This window comes from Psittacula echo, assembly GCF_963264785.1.
Source record: "Psittacula echo genome assembly, chromosome: 7".
Taxonomy (NCBI): Eukaryota; Metazoa; Chordata; class Aves; order Psittaciformes; family Psittacidae; genus Psittacula; species Psittacula echo.
In genome coordinates, this window is record NC_137740.1 from 9551581 (window position 1) to 9569870 (window position 18290).

Below are 18290 nucleotides of genomic sequence, written 5' to 3' on the forward strand. Positions count from 1 at the left end.
GCGGTGTGCGCCGGGTCCCGGAGCGGCGGAACGGGCGGCTCGGGGCTGCGGCGCCTCCAGATAAAGCACAAACTAGACAAAAGCCCTTACTTTTTAACTTTTTATTTTGTGGGTATTCCTTCCCCCTCCAGCCTCCTCCCATAAAGCGGCGGGGCGGGAAAGGGAGCTTCTCCGGTCTGCACAACCAAAGCATGGCGGAGGCTGGCGATGAGAACCGTCCTCCCCGCAGCATCCAGCGCCTCTGACAAGCGCGGAGCCAGAGGGGGTGGGGGTGGGAAAGGGCGGGAGGGGGGAGACTATGGGAGGGAGGGAGGGGGTGGCCAGTCCTTCCCCCTGCACTTGTCAGATGCAGATGGGACTGGCAAAGTTTGTTTGAATAAAAAAAAAAAAAGCCAAAAAAAAAAAAAAAAAAAGAAAAAAAAAAAGGGGGAAGAGCAGGAGGAGGGGGAGGGAAAAAAAAAAAAAAAAGATCCTAGAAATCCAAAAAGGCTCATCTGGGAAGGAGAGAGAGGAGAGCGAGAGGAAGCGGGATGCAACTCAACCTGACGCTGATCTGCTTCGTCTTCGGGGGGTTCCTGCCCGACGCCGCGGCCCGGCGGGAGCAGATGGACACGGGGCAGTGCGACCTGCCCCGCTCGGTGAGCCGGGCCGGGGCCGCGCCCGCTCGGGGATGCGCGGCTGGCCGCGGCGCTGCGCGGGACCCGCCGCGGTGCGCGGGGAAGGGTGGGGGGGCAAACGGGACGAGGCGCGGGACGGGCCCCCAACCCCAGCTCCGTGCGTGGCTCCGCAGGTGTGGCGCTGCCCCGCGTGTCCCCCGGCGGCGAGCGTGAGGGGGAACCCTGCGCTGGGAGCGGGACCGCGCCAGGGGGATGCGGGTGGGCTCCCGTGGGGAGAGCGGGGTCACGGCGGGACGCGGCCCCTCCGGGCTTTGCTCGCTCCGTGCCAAGACGGGGTTTGTGCAGGGAGATGGTGGGGGGAGAGGGACCCCCGCGCCCCGAGGGCAGTGTGACCACCGTGGGCCGCTGACCAGCCCCTCTGTCCTCCCCACAGCAAGGAGAGCTCAACTCCTTCCTCTGGACCATCCGCCGTGACCCCCCCGCCTATCTCTTCGGCACCATTCACGTGCCCTACACGCGCGTGTGGGACTTCATTCCTGACAACTCCAAGGCCGCTTTCCACGCCAGCTCCAGCGTCTACTTTGAGCTGGACCTCACCGACCCCTACACCATCTCGGGGCTGGCCAGCTGCCAGATGCTGCCCCATGGGGAGAACCTGCAGGACGTGCTGCCCCGGGAGCTGTACCGCCGCCTCAAACGCCACCTGGACTACATCAAGCTGATGCTGCCCCACTGGATGACCCCGGACCAGCGGGGCAAAGGGCTCTATGCTGACTACCTCTTCAACGCCATCGCCGGCAACTGGGAGCGCAAGAGGCCTGTCTGGGTGATGCTCATGGTGAACTCCTTGACCGAGACGGACATCCGCTCCCGAGGGGTGCCGGTGCTCGATCTCTACCTTGCCCAGGAGGCCGAGAGGATGAAGAAGACAACGGGAGCAGTGGAGAGGGTGGAGGAGCAGTGTCACCCGCTGAACGGGCTCAACTTCTCCCAGGTAAGGAGCCTTCTGGGCCTCATGGCTTATTACAGGAGTTGGGGGTCATTCCCCTTGTGTTTCGGTTGGTTTATGGGGGTGAACCCCAAGACTGTTGCAGTGGGGTGGATTGCTTGTGGGCCTCAGCAGCCTTTGCACTGAGCTGCCCATTCCCTGTTGCGCCGATCCATGCTGCCTGTGAAAAACCCTGTGATGTGTGTGCCAGTGCTGAGTGTTCATCATTTGTATTATTTATTCGGGAAGCAAATGGCCAGGGTTTGAATGTGTGTGTCTATTGGCTTGCCACTTGTGAGGGAAACTCCCATGTTGCCCGTCCTGACCCGGAGCTGAGGAAAAAGTGCTTTTTCTTGTTTGTTTGTTTTCAAGTAAAGCAGCTCTGTGGTACTTGTCAGGAAGAGGATGAAGCAGGAACAATGAAAGAAGACATTTCAACATTGTTCAAATAGATCTAAGTACGTGCAAAGTGTCGGTTGTCTCTTTAGTAGTCACCTCAGGTCAAAACAAACTGACTCACGTTGCCCTCATGTCCTGGGCTAAATTAAGTGTGCAGGCTGCATGGGTTTTCTTTTTCGTTTTAGAACAGGTAAAGTTCAGCAGAAAGGAAAGGATGTAGATTAAGAAACTGAAGTTATTGGTGTAACTGGACTCCAGAATTCTTTCAGCGGATTTAGCTTTAAACAACCAAATACTAAGCCATGCGATCTATTTCATTTCAGTGGATTAATCAGGAACACAGTCACAGCTATTGACTTTGCTTTGTGAAACTGTTTATATGAAATCAGATTTACTAGAAATTCAGGAAATGAATGTGTGTGGAAGAAAACAAATAATCCAGGGAAATTTAAGATGGTGTCAGTTACTGCTGTGATATTTAGTTTTTAACCTGCTTTTCGTCATTAGTTTTAGATCAGCCTATTTCCAGCTGTATCTTACTGTTCCAGTTTGAGCACAAAAATTCTTGGTGATGTGGGAATAGGGATTAAAGGGCAGATCTTTGGTGTGATTAAAACGTCCTTGGAGTGCCTGCACCCCCTTCTCCCCTGAAGTCTAGTGGGAACTCTTTTAAGGGGAAAAAAGTCTGGCTTTCACTAACGTTTGATTCATCCGATATTTCGACTAGAAGTCTAACTCTGCATACAGCCTTCAGAGGAGAAGATTGGTTGCATATGCTTTTGGAGGGATTTTCTTGTTTATCAACACAAATAATTAAAAGAAAGCCCCTCAGGACCTTTGCATTAATTAACACACAAGCAAAACACGGAATTCGTTTTCCCCTGTTCTGTTTGAAAGGTTTAAGTGCCTGTCCTCCTTGTTGAGCCCCTTCTTTAAGGTGAGGTAAAAATAATTAACCATACCAGACATCCAATAGCATTTGGTTGTATTAGGTCAAGAATGGCAGTTAGAATGAAGCACATGAAAGCACTTGGTTAAAAATGTACCACTTGGAAGCCTTTTAAATGTGAATCATGTTACATTTTCTTTTCTTATGAGAGGTGGAGAGTGTGAGTGACAGAGAAAGGCAAAGGGACAGAGCAAAACTCACTGCTGCTTTTGCCCTAATCTGGTTTTCTCTCATTTTCCAACTTTTAAACAAAGTTTTCCCTCTAGTTTTGCTCCAGTAATAACCTAAAGAAGAACAGCAAAGGTATTGCTGCTGTTGGCAAGTAAAGGACAATCATTTATGCAGATCATTTGTGCTGATTGAAAGAAATACATTGCATTTTAATTATTTCAGAGAATTGACATTGCTGCTAAAATGGGTCCGTGTTCAGGAAGATTTTTCCTAGATTGAAGCTTTTTCTGGGAACAAGGCCACCAGAACAACATGAGGCAAAATTAAACAAAACAAACCAGATATTTTCTTGCTTCCTCTAGATTTCATGCATCCTGACACCTGGCTCCTTGTTTAACAATAGTAATTTGTAATGTTATCACACCGTCTGGCAGTCCCACTGCTTGGTGTATTACTGTGCTAATTTAGTGGAGTGGATTACTATTGCTAGGTTTCACCTCCCAATTTCAGGTCTTGGAGCCTTCCTTAAGCAACACGTAATTAAAACACGCTAAAATGGAAATCAGAAATGGAGCAGCTTTTGTCTTGCAGGGTGTTTGCACAGTTTGATGGGAACATCTGTGATAAATTACAGTCCCAAATCTGCTAAGGGCATCAGCAGTTTTTACCTGTTTTCAGCATTACTGTTACGGGAATAGTGCACATAATTTCTGCATTCAGAATTCAGGTTTTAAAACTGTGCCTTGCTGAATCATGTCAATGCTTTGTTTCCCACGTCCCCAAAGTCCAGTGTTTTTGCCCTAAGCAAAAAGAATTGAAAAAGCTTTTTTTCTTCCTTCTTTTTCACTTCTTCCCCTCAAAGGCAGCTTTGTGCTACTGCAAATATTTAATCTGACTACACCAAATCTGTTAATCTGATACCATGAGGAGGAGGAAATCTAGGAGTGGTCCCGGTGTGGTACTTGGTTTTGATCTGCTCTGAAAGAAAGCGGATACACTTGCATTTTTGACCAGGAACGATCTTTGAAACTGTTCTGTGCGTAGCTTTGAAATGTTGATTGTTTTAGCTGGATAAAAAGATTAAGGTGGCTCATATAATTAGCTGCTTCCTGGAGAGCCAGCTCTTGCAGGTAGAGCAGGGCGCATTGTTTTCTATTGTAAACCCACTAACTTTGTAGTTTGATGCTCCGCTCCCACTGAAATCCCTGCTCAGTGTTTCAAGCTGCTCTTCCAAACTGGCACCACTCTGTGTGCCCTGTTTTCCCGCTAACCAGCTGCTTTCCTGCATGGTTTGTGGAGGGAGCATCCTTATTCCCTCTGGGACTCCAGCAGCTGCTGGTCACACACAGTCCAGGCCCCGGGTTCTGTGTGGTGACAAGGTGTCTGAATCGCAGCAAAAGGCTGGGTTGGGAGCCTGGGGACAGGGGAATTCATATTAGGTTTGGGTCAGGTTGAAATTTCACCACTTTGTTGTGTACTGAGTTCCAGGGTTTCACTGAGATGGGACAGAAAGTGCTGAGAGGCATGCAGAGAGGAGGAAGCAGACAGCTCTGCTGCCTGACAGTGCAGATGTTTGTTAACAAAGTCGCCAGGAAAGTGCAAGATGAAGTGGTCCAGAGCTGGTGAGGGGCGGGTGGCATTCAAGGCTTTGCACAATGGGATATTGGCAGATGCATTGCAGCCAGCACCATGACAGGCAGTGAGGACTTGTCCATGTGTCCTCTGGAGGCCTACTTGGGAGAGGGTTAAGTTTTCCCTTCTCTTTGGGACCCTTGAGTAGGTCTGTGGTGGAAAGCTGTCTATCCCCAGACAGATGTATACTGTCATTAGAGTGTGAAGGATGGTGATGGTGACTCCTATTGCTGCTCGGGTCTGTCTGTGTCTGCCCTGATGGCCCAAGTCTGTGGTGGGACCCCGGCTCAGCCCCAGGTAGCACTTTGTCACCATGAAAAGCCTTTATGATCAGCAAGAGGAAGGCCTTACTCCTCTACCCAAACCCCTCTGCCCTGGGGAGGTGGATCATGGCTCTCACTTGTGTTTGGTGCTGTTTCTCAGCAGGATCCTCACACTGACACAAGTGTTGATATCCCTTTCTCCAAGTTAGAAATGAAATCCCTCTCCTAGCCCATCCAAGGTGATTCTCTTCAGGGAGAATCAGCATCCACCTCATGCTAGATGCCCTGAATCCCAAGGTTTGTGAGGGGAATTTTGTGTCAGGGCCGACTTCATCTGTTGGTGGGGGATCCATCAGGCTGGAGGGGAGCCAGCGTCACCCCCTTTCCTCTCCCTCCGCTGACCGGGACTTGCGAAGCCCTGACTCTGATCTCCTCCGTCCTGTATCATTTCCAACTGCAGGGGGAGATGTTAAATATCAAACCGGTGTTGATTGGATCAGAGAACAGCCTCAAAGAAAGAAACCTTAGACCGTGCCAGATTAAACTTCACACTTCACCATTCTTCCCCTTTCATTTCTCTGCCGCCTCATTCTCTGCACAAATAAACCTCGTCTCTGTGCTTTCTACCAATGAGACAGCATTCAAGGGACAGGAATGACTTTGTTAACAAAATCAGTCTTCATTTCCCAGGTCCTGCTGTTCCATCAAACCCTGGGACATGGCAGCTTTGATTACTCTAGTGATAGGATTAGAGGGGGAACAAGTGCTGGTTAATAAAAGGCCGATGGGTGGTCCATCACGTTTGGTCGCTGACAGATCTGCAGCCTTGAAGCTGGACCTTCAGTGGCGAAACAGCATGATACAGTAATACACAGAGAGGGCCACGGCCTAGGCTTGGTCTTCCATCTCCCCTGTCCCCTTGAAAAACTAAGTATTTCTGTGATCACAAAGATGGGGTTCTCAGAGCTGAACAGAGACCAATGTAACTGACATCAAGGGAAATTTAACTGATTGTGCTAATGAAAGATCCCGGCTCAGAGTTTTCTGAACCAGATTAAAGGGCTCACTTTCAGAGCTAGTTGGCTTTTGACAGTCTGTGTAGTTTATTTAAGGGAATATTGATTTTTTTTTTTCATGTATTACTTTTTTATTTTTTAAAGAAAAGTGGCTTTTTTTGCCTATAGAAGTAGCACTTTTTGCTTTCAGAACAAATTCAGGCTTCAGGAAAAGGCCAAGAATCATCAAAAATAGCTTGCTGTCATCTGTTTTGATTGCTGAATATTGTTGAAAGTAATGTTGTTAAAAGGCTTGACTATCCACAGTTACAGTGCACATAGTTTTCAGCTTGCTGGCTTTAATTCAGCTATCACACCCTTCACCCCCCCCACACCTCAGGGTGACAAAATTCCCCTAGTAAAATTAAACCTGAGGTAGGAAACCATACAGGAGAAATAGAAATCTTTCCATGTAACTCCTTTTGAATACTCGCGGAGCTGCTTTATGTCTTTACCAGGGGAACTGCTGAGGGTGAAACTATGCAGGTATTAAAACTATAGTAGTCACAGTAACACCTGAAAGGATCAGCAGCTGACTGACGCTTTATAGCTGTAGCTACCTGTACGTGTTGGTCTTCACAGCCAGTTACTGTGTGCTTCTTCACTGCAGCCCCCTTGAAAGGCCCACCGTGGCATCTGATGCCTGTTAAGAAGAAGGCCAGTCAGTTACTGATGGCTCGAGAGGCAGCTGGCAATTCATCTATTGTATTTGTTGTGTATATAACTGTAAGAAGTGTTTGTAGAACAGGCTAGATGTGAGCCCTTCCTTTCTCTCTGATCCTTCACACCGCCCTTGGTTAGATCCAAGCCCAAGGCAGGTGTAACCTGCCTCCCATGAGCAGACCTGAAGAGGATTCTGTTGGTTGACCTGTTTGCAAAATCTAGGGAGGAATTGCATCTTTATAAGGTGGACTTTGAAAGGAGAAGAAACCTGGAAAACAGCATGAGCCCCTACTGTACTTGAGGCAGCTGAACGTTATCAGTGTGTAGAAGTAAAATAGCAGGATTGTGCCGTTATTTCTGTGTGTGTGGTGAGGGATGAGGTCAGAGCGTCATCTCTTTGGCGCCACAATGCCTGGTCCCAGCAGTAGGGAGCCCTGGTACCACTGCAGCTTGAGAGGCATGGGGAGCATCCAGGAATGTGCTTTGCTCTCTGTGGAGATGCAGCTCTTGAGCAATGCTTTGGGGAAGGGGATCAGAAGAGGGACAGATGACCCAAATCCATCAAATCATCCCCATACTTAGGCAGTAATGCTGCTTTCGGATCACTGTGGGATATCCCCTGGAGCATTTTGCCACCTCTGAGCTGCTCACCCAGTAAGTGCAAAATACTCCCCTCTCCAGTACATGATATTTACACAGTGATGATTTTCTGTTTGTTGTCCACTGTCAGTTTCTGATGCTGTTGCAACAGCAGTCAGGATCCTGCCCCAGGCAGTGCTTTGCTTATGAACAAAACGAACCATTAACCTTAAAAACCTCAACTTCAAGTATAGTGCAACCTACAGTCCTCAGAAAGTCCTTAACAGCCTCCCCTCAGTTCCCTAGTGAGTAGCAATCCACATTATAAAGCCAGCCCACATCATTCAGGCTGGTCAGAGGTTCCTGTATTGAAAAGGCCAGAAATGATCTTAAGCCAGGGCACTTATTCCCCTTGCACTCCTGCGGAGGTAGAGATCCGTGGCAGGGCTCCTGGCAAAGCATATTTGGGAACTTCAGAGGGACGTACTGTAAAATAACAGGTTTCTCCTGTGCTACGCTTGACACTGCAAACCCTTATTAATCTCTTCACTGTCATTAGGAGTTGATGAGACAGGTAAAAGGCAGAAGAAATCACAGAATTACTGCTTGAGCCATGTGAAATTGGTGTGATTTCCTTCATCTTCTGGTCCTGTTAAAGGGGTTCCCTGCATGCTTGGGTGAGGGACTGGAAAATGACTTCCCCAGAGCACAGTGTTTAGGATAGCACAGAAATGGAGATTTTCAGCAATGACCAGTGTCTGGGGAACTTCATTGTTTTAACGTCAAAGAGTCAGCATTTGAAGAGCCCTGTTTTGCAGGGAAACATATCTGCCTGGTATCCACACACTTTCCCAAATCCTTCTTTCAAGCTGACAAGCAATTCCGGTCCTAGGTGCTACTAGACTTAAAATCTGCAGAAAGCACTGTGGGCTGATCGCAAAACTTCAGTATCTTTCTGAACCTCTCAAATTATTTATAGGTTGCAGTAAAAGACATTTTTCTGAGCATTGCAACCATTTGTGAACCTAATACTCTTTCTGTAACCAGTAAAGCATTGTGGTTTCCAGCTCGCTTGAGACACCAGAAATTCAGCTGGTGCCTGCAGAGCTTAAAACTGCAGATATCAGTGTGTGTACTTAATATCTTGGTTCTTGGACTGGAATTGGAGCAGGGCTATACTCTCTGCAGAGTGGAACAGACATGAAACTGAAAAGCATGGCTGGTTGTATCCGTCACAACAGCTAGTAGTCATAGAATCACAGAATGAGCCAGGTTGGAAAAGACCTTTAAGATCATCCAGTCCAACCGTTCCCCCAGCACTGCCAAGGCCACCACTAACCCATGGCACTGAGGGCCTCCTCTCCACAGTGTGTGAACACTTGCAGGGACGGTGACTCCAGCCCTGCCCTGGGCAGCCTGTTCCAAAGCCTGAGCACCCTTTGGGGAAGGAATTGTTCCTCAGCTCCATCTAAACCTGCCCTGGTGCAGCTTGAGGCCGTTTCCTCAAGGAAACCGTACCATCCCTTGTTCCTTGGGAGCAGAGCCCAGCTCCCTCCTGGCTCCATCCTCCTGTCAGACAGCTGTAGGGAGCGATAATGTCTCCCCTGAGCCTTCTCTTCTCCAGACTGAACCCCCCAGGTCCCTCAGCCGTTCCCCATCACACTGTGCTCCAGGCCCTGCACCAGCTCCACTGCCGTTCTCTGGCCCCGCTCCAGCACCTCAATGTCTCTCTTGCAGTGAAGGGCCCAGAGCTGTAACAATGGTGTCTTATTCATCTCCATGGGTTTGCTTTTTCTGGTGTTCTAGAGAACAGCAGAGCTGCCTTGTGTTAGTGTTTATTGTATCTAGTCATTTAAATGCACAGAGAATTCGAAGTGACTTGGTTAATACCTGTGTCAGAAGCTTAAGCAGGAATTAGCACAGATGACTGCTGCTTTTATCACTAGTTATTCCAACAGCAGTCCTTACCATTTGGGTTTCCAATTTTTAGAGCTTCTGCTGCAAGTCATTTCAGGTCTTCTAGCACAATATAAATGAAAGTTGCTAAAAACTGTAAATTAAAACCATGTGTTCAGCATTTTGGGATGGATGTTGTATGACTTGAGGAGGCTCATTAGCAAAAGTATTTTTAGTTTGAATGAGATCAAAGGCCCTAGGTTTTCCATTCTGAGGGTCATTTAACATAGGCTTAGACACCCCATTTCTCATAGTACATAGATTCCCATAGGTCAGTTATGCCTCAAGAAATCATCATCCCTGAGATACTGTAATTAGATTTATTATCAGTGGACCACTGCTGATCACCTCATCCACACACTGCAACAATACTGAGGGTTGAAGTCTTGCAGATGTCAAAAGGGAGTTTTATTACTGGCTTCCTCAAAACCCCATGACATGGGATTGCAGCCCGTGCCAGTGGGTAGTGATGTTAGATGTGAAAGACCATTGGTATAAATCAAAACCTGTGTGTTGTACTCATTCCAGAGTGTTCCTTGAAGCCAGGGATAACAGTGAACCATTCCCAGAAACTCCTATTGGCAAATAGAGAAAAGGCTGTAAAAAAGAAAGTGTTTTGATTTCTTCTTTTCCTAGGCTCAGTTAATGTGAAAGTTACAAAACCTTTCAAATGAATTCCAGTGCAGAGGTTCTTCATGCTTGGGTATCCCTGCAAAATCACAGCGGTCTTTGAGATGGGCATGGAGAAAAGCAAGCAATTCAGTCATAGCCAACATGTTAGCTGTAACAACACAACTAAGGGGATAACACTTAATGCTTTATGTTTTCCTCTAATTGCAACAAACTTGCTTCTTCTCTTGTATTGAGGCACCTGTTGGGAGATATCCCCAGTACATAAAACAGAGAAGAAGCTGCCTTCACAGAGCAAAGCAGTACTCATCAGGCTGCCTTTGTGAGCCAGAGAACGAGAAAAAGGATAAAAATCTAGAAGTTATTTTGAAACCTCTTTCCATTTTAATAAAAGTCAATTTATGAGGAACACAGGGAAAATATTTCTTGAAGGTAGGTGATTCTATGTCTTGAAAGTATCCCCTCAGTATTTTAGAGCCTGTATTAAATCCAAGGTCTCCATTAGGCTCCCTCACTTTTGTTAACAATCACAACGAAGACTGATTATTCTCTGTACACTTTCTGCCACTGCACAAATTTTGCTTTCCTTTGATTTCTCGCAGCCTTTTCCTATTACAGGTGACAGCCTAATAGTGATGGGGAATATTTATTTCAATGTGAGACAAAATGCTCACAGTTTAAGAGTTTGCAGTCAGCAGAAGGGGAGAGTGATTTGAGAAACATGTCCAACTTTGTGAAGGTCTTTGTATTTCTGGCATGTGATTGGTTTACAATTTCAGAAATGGTCATAGAGATTAGTGTTATTCCAGCAATGAACTGTGATGGGACATGTCCCAGAGTGTCCCATTGTTTCTAAAGCACTGGAAAAATCATCATATTGTCATAGCACTATTAAATACAGAAGAGCTAAGCCTTACACCATGTGAAGAGCTCGTTCTGACATACTGGGAGCTAAGGATGCTAACTTGTAGTTTTCTTTCAAGCTAAAGTAATTCTTTAGTTTTGGGATATCACAGGAGCAAGAGAGGCACAAGGATATTGAACAGTCTCCAAATGTTTGGTTTTATAAGAATTTATTATACAGAAAGCCCTTCTTTCTCATGATGACTCTCTTTCCTGATTAATATGGGAAAAAAACTTCATTATTTCCTTGCTGAAGAAGATAACTCACTGAGATATAGACTCAAAGTCAGGTTTCTGGTAGCAAGTTATTGCTGAAACAATTCTAGTATGGGCTGACCTTCAAACAATTGGGATGCTCTGTTGGTAGACAGTTACAAGCAAGCTGAAGTTCAGTTCCTTCAGCCTTTCTCCTTTCCATTTGCAGAATACCAGGTTATACCATCTTGAAATGATCCGTGTGTCTTGGTGGTGAGATGAAGTTCAGTGGGTCAAGGCAGCAGGCTGTCATAGGCATGAAGCACTCTTGGACTTTATGGATTGGCTTGTCCACTGTATGCAGACTTGCACTGACTAGGTTTTTACCCAGCTAATTGTGTGAGGCCAGGGAGGGTTTTCTTTATTAACTCAAGTGGCTTGGCTGTGAAATGAGACATACTGTACACTATATAATTCAAGCTCACTTTCAAAGGCATTTTTGTTGAAGCTGGGTATCCAGAGAGACCTGAACTTTTAACATGTAGTCATCTGAAACATGCTCTAGAAACTTTGTAATTTAAGGTCAGCATTTACACTGGTTCATGTTCCAGTAATGGAATAGTGCTTGCTTTAAAAAAATACTCTATTTATATCTTAATGTATAAAGGTGTGTTTTTTCTGAGAAAGAAACTGACTGCTTTGAGCACTTGCTGTGTGTTAACTATGTCTGGATAAGCTTGTAAGGAACATACTGTGCGGAGACTTCAGCAAATTATGGCTCTGAAGTTGACAGAAAGTGTAGTTGGTGTGCTTGGTGTGCGTTCTCAAACCTGAATGTATTAGTTGTTGAGAATCACTCGTAGGAGTACCCTTTTGTGTCTTGGGAAGTACAAAGAGCTGTAATCGCCCAAAAGGTGTCATATTTTGGCGTATTTTGGATGAATTTTGTCATTACTGACAAAGAGATCCCAGAGGAAGATATCCCTAGGAATGCAAAACACAGTTACCAAAACCCACACAAGATCCCTTATCATGCTCTCTCTAAAGCTGTTGCAGATTCATTTGAATTATACTGGAAAGATTTATCTCTTATTAATGGAGCACTCTTCATTTTTTAAAATGGAGTTGTTGTGCAACACATCAAGTAACAATGTCATAACACATCGTAAATCAGTTTATTCACTGAAGGATTCTAGATGAGTTAATCTAACATCCTGGACACAGTTCATGAGCAGTTAATTTTAGCAGTTCTCTTTGATATATATCAGTTAAGGCAAAGCAACTCCAGCCATTACAAAGTCAAAACTGGTTAACGGCAAAGCAAGTACAGACAAAGATTGTTCAGAGATAAAGGCTTTGGCAGATCGTTCAAGGGATCTTTGCTTTATATAGAACAATTGTAGCTCTAATACCAGCAGTGCAGACACTCTGGGACAAAGAGAAAATACACACACACACACACACACCAAACCACAGAAGAAAACCACACACACCACTTGGTGCTTGCATCTAACAAGAAAGTCAAGCTAAAGTTCACCAACCCTGACGTAGTTACGGAACAATTCCATGGTAGGCAATGGGATGGGAAGAAACACCCCCAAAAAAGCACTGTTGGGGGAAACTGAGAATGTTTGATTTGAAACACAAAGTCATCCGGCAGCCTGCCAAATGCCATTTATCTCAAGGTCATGCAGCATAAATAACCCCAAGGGTTAGCTCTAAAGCAGAGGAGCGGGAGGTAGCTAAACAAAAATAGGGGAACAGATTCCTCTCTCTCGCCTGTGGATGTTCGGCATGCTACTGACAGGGTTTCAAGGCCTGGCACTCCTAATGGGTCTGCTATATTAAGGGTAGTTAAACACACCAAGAGCAGGAAGCACAGCTGAACATCGCATCATAGAGTGGACCACAGTTTGAGGCCAAGCCACTAAGATGTCACATGCAAGAATTAGTCAGAGAGACTATTTAAATACAAAAAGTCAGCCATAAAATTTTTCCTTTTGGAAGCTTAAGTCTGAAAACATTGATACTTGTATATATGTATGTCCCTGTTATATAGTAGGGATGGCCAATGTTTGGTTGGGTGGTCGCATGCATTTTCGCATTCTTCCGTCATGCCAAAGCATCAGAGCTTTCTTACATTTTTTAAGAGAATAACAAGCTCAGCCGCTGTCATGTTCAGCAATCCATCATCCCTATCAGTCAGGGAAGGAAAGGGTGTGTTTTGCTGAGATCACTTAAACCTGAGTACAGCTTTGAAGATACCAGTGGGAGAATCCCAAAAGACTTGGCACTCATTCTTCCATTCTCTTGGCTAAAGCTCAGCGTAGTTCCTGTTAAAACAAATTAAACAAGTATGCAGTTTTTGAACCCAAAACTGTATCTCTGTGGTCCTTGAAGCTGGGCAAAGTATCCTTCCCACTGGTTTAAGTAGAAAGGAGTTTTGTGTAGCCAAATAATTCATTAAAAGAATTAGGAAGAAAAAAGTCAATATTCCTCTAATTTATTTGTGATTTCAATAGGCTTAAAAAGCAGACTGAGTGGAATTACTTGTAGTTTCATGTTGAATTCTTGATGCCATTAAAAAGTGAGCTAAACTCACCAAGTCAGTGGAGAGTTTGAAATTGAAAGTGTTTTGATTCAGGTTTCCCTTTCCTGATTCAGCCAGCACTGCTGGAGATCAATATACAGAGTCCTGTACATAAGATCATAGAGTCATTGAATGGTTTGAGTTGGAAAGTACCTTAAGATCATCCAGTTCCAACACCCTGCCATGGGCAGGAACGTCTTCCACTAGACCAGTCTGGTAAGAGCCCCGTTCAAACTGGCCTTGAACACTGCCAGAGAGGGGCAGCCACAACTTCATTGACCCATCTGTCCCAGTGCCTCTTACATCTCTGTGGTCTGAGCACCAGTCCTTCTGAACAGAAAAGAAGCTGGGCATCTGGATAAGGAAGACTGATCTTTAATATATGCATATAGGACAATTTTGTGTCTATAGGCCTTACATAACATATTAGAAACTGAGGCGTGATTCCAGAAGCTGAAATAGCCCAAATATAGAATCATAGAATAGTTAGGGTTGGAAAGGACCTTAAGGTCATCCAGTTCCAACCCCCCTGTCATGGGCAGGGAAACCTCACACTAAACCATGCCACCCAAGGCTCTGTCCAGCCTGGCCTTGAACGCTGCCAGGGATGGAACATTCACAACTTCCTTGGGCAACCCATTCCAGTGCCTCACCACCCTTACAGTAAAGAGCTTCTTCCTTACATCTAACCTAAATCTCCCCTGTTTTAAGTTTGAACCCATTGCTACTTGTCCTATCACTACAGTCCCTATCCATCTATAAATTTCTCTTACCTCTTTCAACTTATTTAATTCTCTTAGACAAAGAAATATTTGTATGTGGAGGGACTACAGCCAATGAGATGGTGGTGAGAAGGGAACATCTGCAGAAGTCTAGGCTGATTGCAAACTCCAGAACCTGCAGTTCTTCAGGCAAGGGATTATGAGATGCATCTTCAGTCCTTGCTGAATAGAGGAGCTCCACCCATCTTTGCACTCTGTTTTAGTCCCTAATGAAACTGATTTTCTTAATCCCAGATGATCTTTAAAAATGGCAGAGAGCATAGACTTACATCATTAGCAATGACCCAAAGTCTTTTGTGTTGCAACAGCTTTTATTGAGGGATTATCGTGTTGAAAATTCACTCATTTTGGCGCAGGCTGGAGAACTCAGCAGTTCCACTTTGCATGTCCTGCCATCATTCAACAGGCAGACTCTGTTGCTAGACATCGCAGTAGGGCAGCCAGTTGGCTTCTCCCAACCTCCTTAGGTTTCCAGATGTCATAACAAAATGAGAGAGACTTAGCCATCTTCCATGTGTTTACGCTGGAGCTGCTAGGCACAGACCAAGCCACGACACTGCTCAGCTTTTCTAAAAGGACTTAATAGGCCTCTCTGTAAACAGATCTAAATATTTGCTCCAGTGACATTTATCGCATCACACGTCTGGCACAGCGTTTCGTCCTTGTTTTGCTTGCGTGTTTGGATTCTCTTATAAACATTAATGAAGTGCTTGAATACAAATGAATAATCCCCCCCCTTCTTCCCACCCTGGACGGGAGGGGAATGGGAGGGCATGAAGTAATAATAGTTCAACCTTCAACCCGTAATTGCTCAGTACATTTTGATGACAACTTTCGTTCTCACATGCTTTAAAGGACTAGTCAGCGTGTACATCCATGCAGAAGGCATTGCACCTCTCTTCAAAGGCAGCTGCAGCTGGGGTTGGAGTAAGGGGCAGTTAGCACACAGCAGCATGTCATTTGGTGTTGGATTAGTCCTAGAAGTTGACCTGCTGCTGGGTTCCCAACAGGACGGCAGAATCGTGCCTCATCTACAAGGCTTTTAATAGGAGGTATATTTAACATATTCTTCCCTAGGCATCTGCTTTTGGCTATTGGCTGGACGGAATAATGGGTCTGAAGCACTAATGACCCTAATGGGCCTGATCTAACTCCATATGGCTGTTCATCTCCCTTTTGCTGGAGAACTGAGGCCATGTAATAGGTATTTTGCAATTGGCTGCAGCTTGAATATGGCTGAAGACAGCGTGCTTGTGTGTAGCCCCTTCCATTCTCTCAATGCCTTTATGGAGGATGTAGAGGCCCAGAAAGTGGGCAGCTTGGTCTGGCTTTTGATTTCCTTGCTAAAGGAGGAGGAGTATGGGTAAGGAAAGACGCACCAAATCTTGTTTCCATTGGTGGTTACTGTTGGTGCGTCCTTTGGAATATGTTTATATTGTTTAGGTATGAAGCCATAAACCAAACATGTCAGATGCATGTTTCCTGATCGTAAGAGAGGTGAAGTTGTGAAGCGTATCAAGGCTTTATCTTTCAACCTGCTCCAGACTGAGAAAACATTGAGTATCTCATTCCTGTGTGGGAGCAGTTACACTACTGCTCCTTTCTCCACGTGCAGTTCAGAATGTCACAGTTTTCTTCCATGCGCAATGAATTATCATCATCTCCTGCCAGGTGGGATCTGCTTTGCTCAAACTTTGCTAAGTGTCTTTAGTTTGTGCAGCTGGGCTCTTAGGAGCAGTGATTTGGCTTGCTTGGAAGCCAGTAACAAAAGAAACTCCATATTAGCCAAGAGGGTGTCTTCAGAAATTCCCAAAACTCGCGCAACTAACCTCTCAGTTCTTTGTTAAAAGCAAAACTGGTGCATTTAAGCTGTGGGACATAAAAGAAGTAATCAATGCCTAGAAAGTAATCAAAAGTTCATTCTTTAGATTATCTTTAAGTTAAAAATCATCCTGTACAAGACATCTGTGGGTTTGTTGTCTGCAATAGTAGTACGTGCAAAGGATTTATTTCCCAATAATCAGGCTTTGGGAGGTCAGGATTAATACCCAAGAGGAAAAAAATGCGTGTGTTTCCTTCATCTGAGTGATGAGGTATAAAATGGGTTAAAAATTAATACTGTCTTTGGGTCAGCATGTATATGAAACCATTCAGACTGCACATACTTATGTACTATTAGAAAGTGCCTGTCAACTCCATTAATTATCAAATTGCTTATTCAGGCTATACATTCCTTGCATAAATCTGTATTAACTTTGCCTCTTGTAACAGTATTTGTTTATATGAGCTGGAACTCTCAGTCCTGAGCAGTCTAAAATGCCTCTAAGAAGAATTTCTTCATCTGCATTTACAGGGACCCAGACTAATTGCTATTGAGAGGATGCTTTGTGGGGTGCTTTTTGGTGGGGAGTTGGGAGATAACAAAGTAATCTAGAAAGGTGTTTTCTTGTCACCTCTGTCCATGCTGATAGCTAAGAGAGTGGAGACTAAACTTGTTACAGTTCTCAGTGGCTGGGAAGTGGACACTGGGAAAAGAAAAAGCTGGGAGAAAGGGATAGAAAAAAGAATTTGCTGATATTTTTGTCATCCTCTGCCTGATGTGCCAACACTAATGGAGGCTGTATTTTTTTCTGCTGATTTATAGTCCAGTGGGTTCCAGGGTCCCCGTCGCTCAAGCATTCTGCCTTTTGCTCATTTGCTGGAACACAAACATGGAAGTGTATTTGGAACTCGCTGGAGCCTTAAAAAAACAAAATTAAGGCAAGCTGCCAGATCAGAATCTAATACACAACATATGTTTACAGGGTTATAGTCTCTTGCCATGCTGGCTTTAGCTGCACTGTGATGTGAAATAGAGTAAATGCCTTCCAGGACCTTTTATCATCCATCGAGCTTATCAAAACAGTAAAAATACTGTTTCTAGTTCAGCAAATGTGCCTTTCCTCTTGTCTGAAGCCCTTTGAATTCCCCACCACATTTGGGATCAATGGAAGACTATGTCCTTGATCTTGTTTGTCCAGTTCTCCTCTTTGCGAGAGGTCACCTGCCTCAGGATTGACCAGGTTCATCTGCCAGTTTGGCAGGCATCCCTGAACAGGACCCATGGTTTGTAAGGAGAGGGTAATGTTGACCGTTGACCACCATCTGCCATGTGCATTTGTAGTGTACATTACGGCACTTTACAAGGAGTCTATGAAGCGAAAAGGATTGTTCAAGTGTAATACACAAAGGATTGAAATCAGTGAGGTGTTTTACATTAACGTAGGTTACCTCAGCTGATCCAAATGCAAGAAATGCCACTGATTCACACTTAATTTAGGCTACAGGCTGTAAAGAAATAGCCAGCAGCAATTCTGTTTACCTGTTGTCACTTTTTAATATCCTGTAAAGAAAAGTTGTTTACTTCAAACTTTAGCCCCCTCTTGGGAGCCCTCAGCAGTACAGGGAGGTTGGTGTTTGTTGTGGCCAGTGTGTCCCACTAAGGCCCCATGGTTCCCTTCTGGGCTGGGTTACCTATGCTTTACACAGTGCTGGTATCTAGTCATCCAGCGGTGCCTCCACTCAGTCTACAGCCAGACTGTGGAGAGTGGAGTGTGCTGCAGTGGAGAGCTGCAAGCTCAAGGCAGGGGCTCTTGTGACAACCCAAGATTTAGGAGTGGTAAAATTACACTTGAAGTGTCTAAGAATGTTGTGGGATGAGTCAGAGACTTGGTGTATGAGGCTTTGAAAGAACAATAGCCCATCACTTTTTCTTCTCCTGCTCATTCTCCATATGTAGGATTTGCCTCACATGATCCATGAAGCATGCTAGACCACCCGGAGCTCTACATGCACTACTCCAAGATTATCAAGGGCTGTGTTTGCAGGTGAGCGGTATTAGCAGGAGGCAAGAAAAGGAGCATATCTGAAGCCTCAGAG

General features: G+C 45.2%; 1 protein-coding gene across 1 annotated transcript in view; it reads left to right on the forward strand.

Moving 5' to 3' along the window:
* Positions 1-243: 243 nt before the first annotated feature.
* TRABD2B (TraB domain containing 2B) overlaps positions 244-18290 on the forward strand; it is a gene marked incomplete at its 3' end in the record, with an annotated part of 297475 nt that continues 279428 nt past the window's right edge. The window contains exons 1-2 of the mRNA XM_080624083.1: positions 244-638; positions 1051-1611. Of these exons, the coding sequence (XP_080480209.1) occupies positions 531-638; positions 1051-1611 (669 nt within the window). The 5' untranslated portion in view covers positions 244-530. The remainder of the gene's footprint in view (positions 639-1050; positions 1612-18290) is intronic.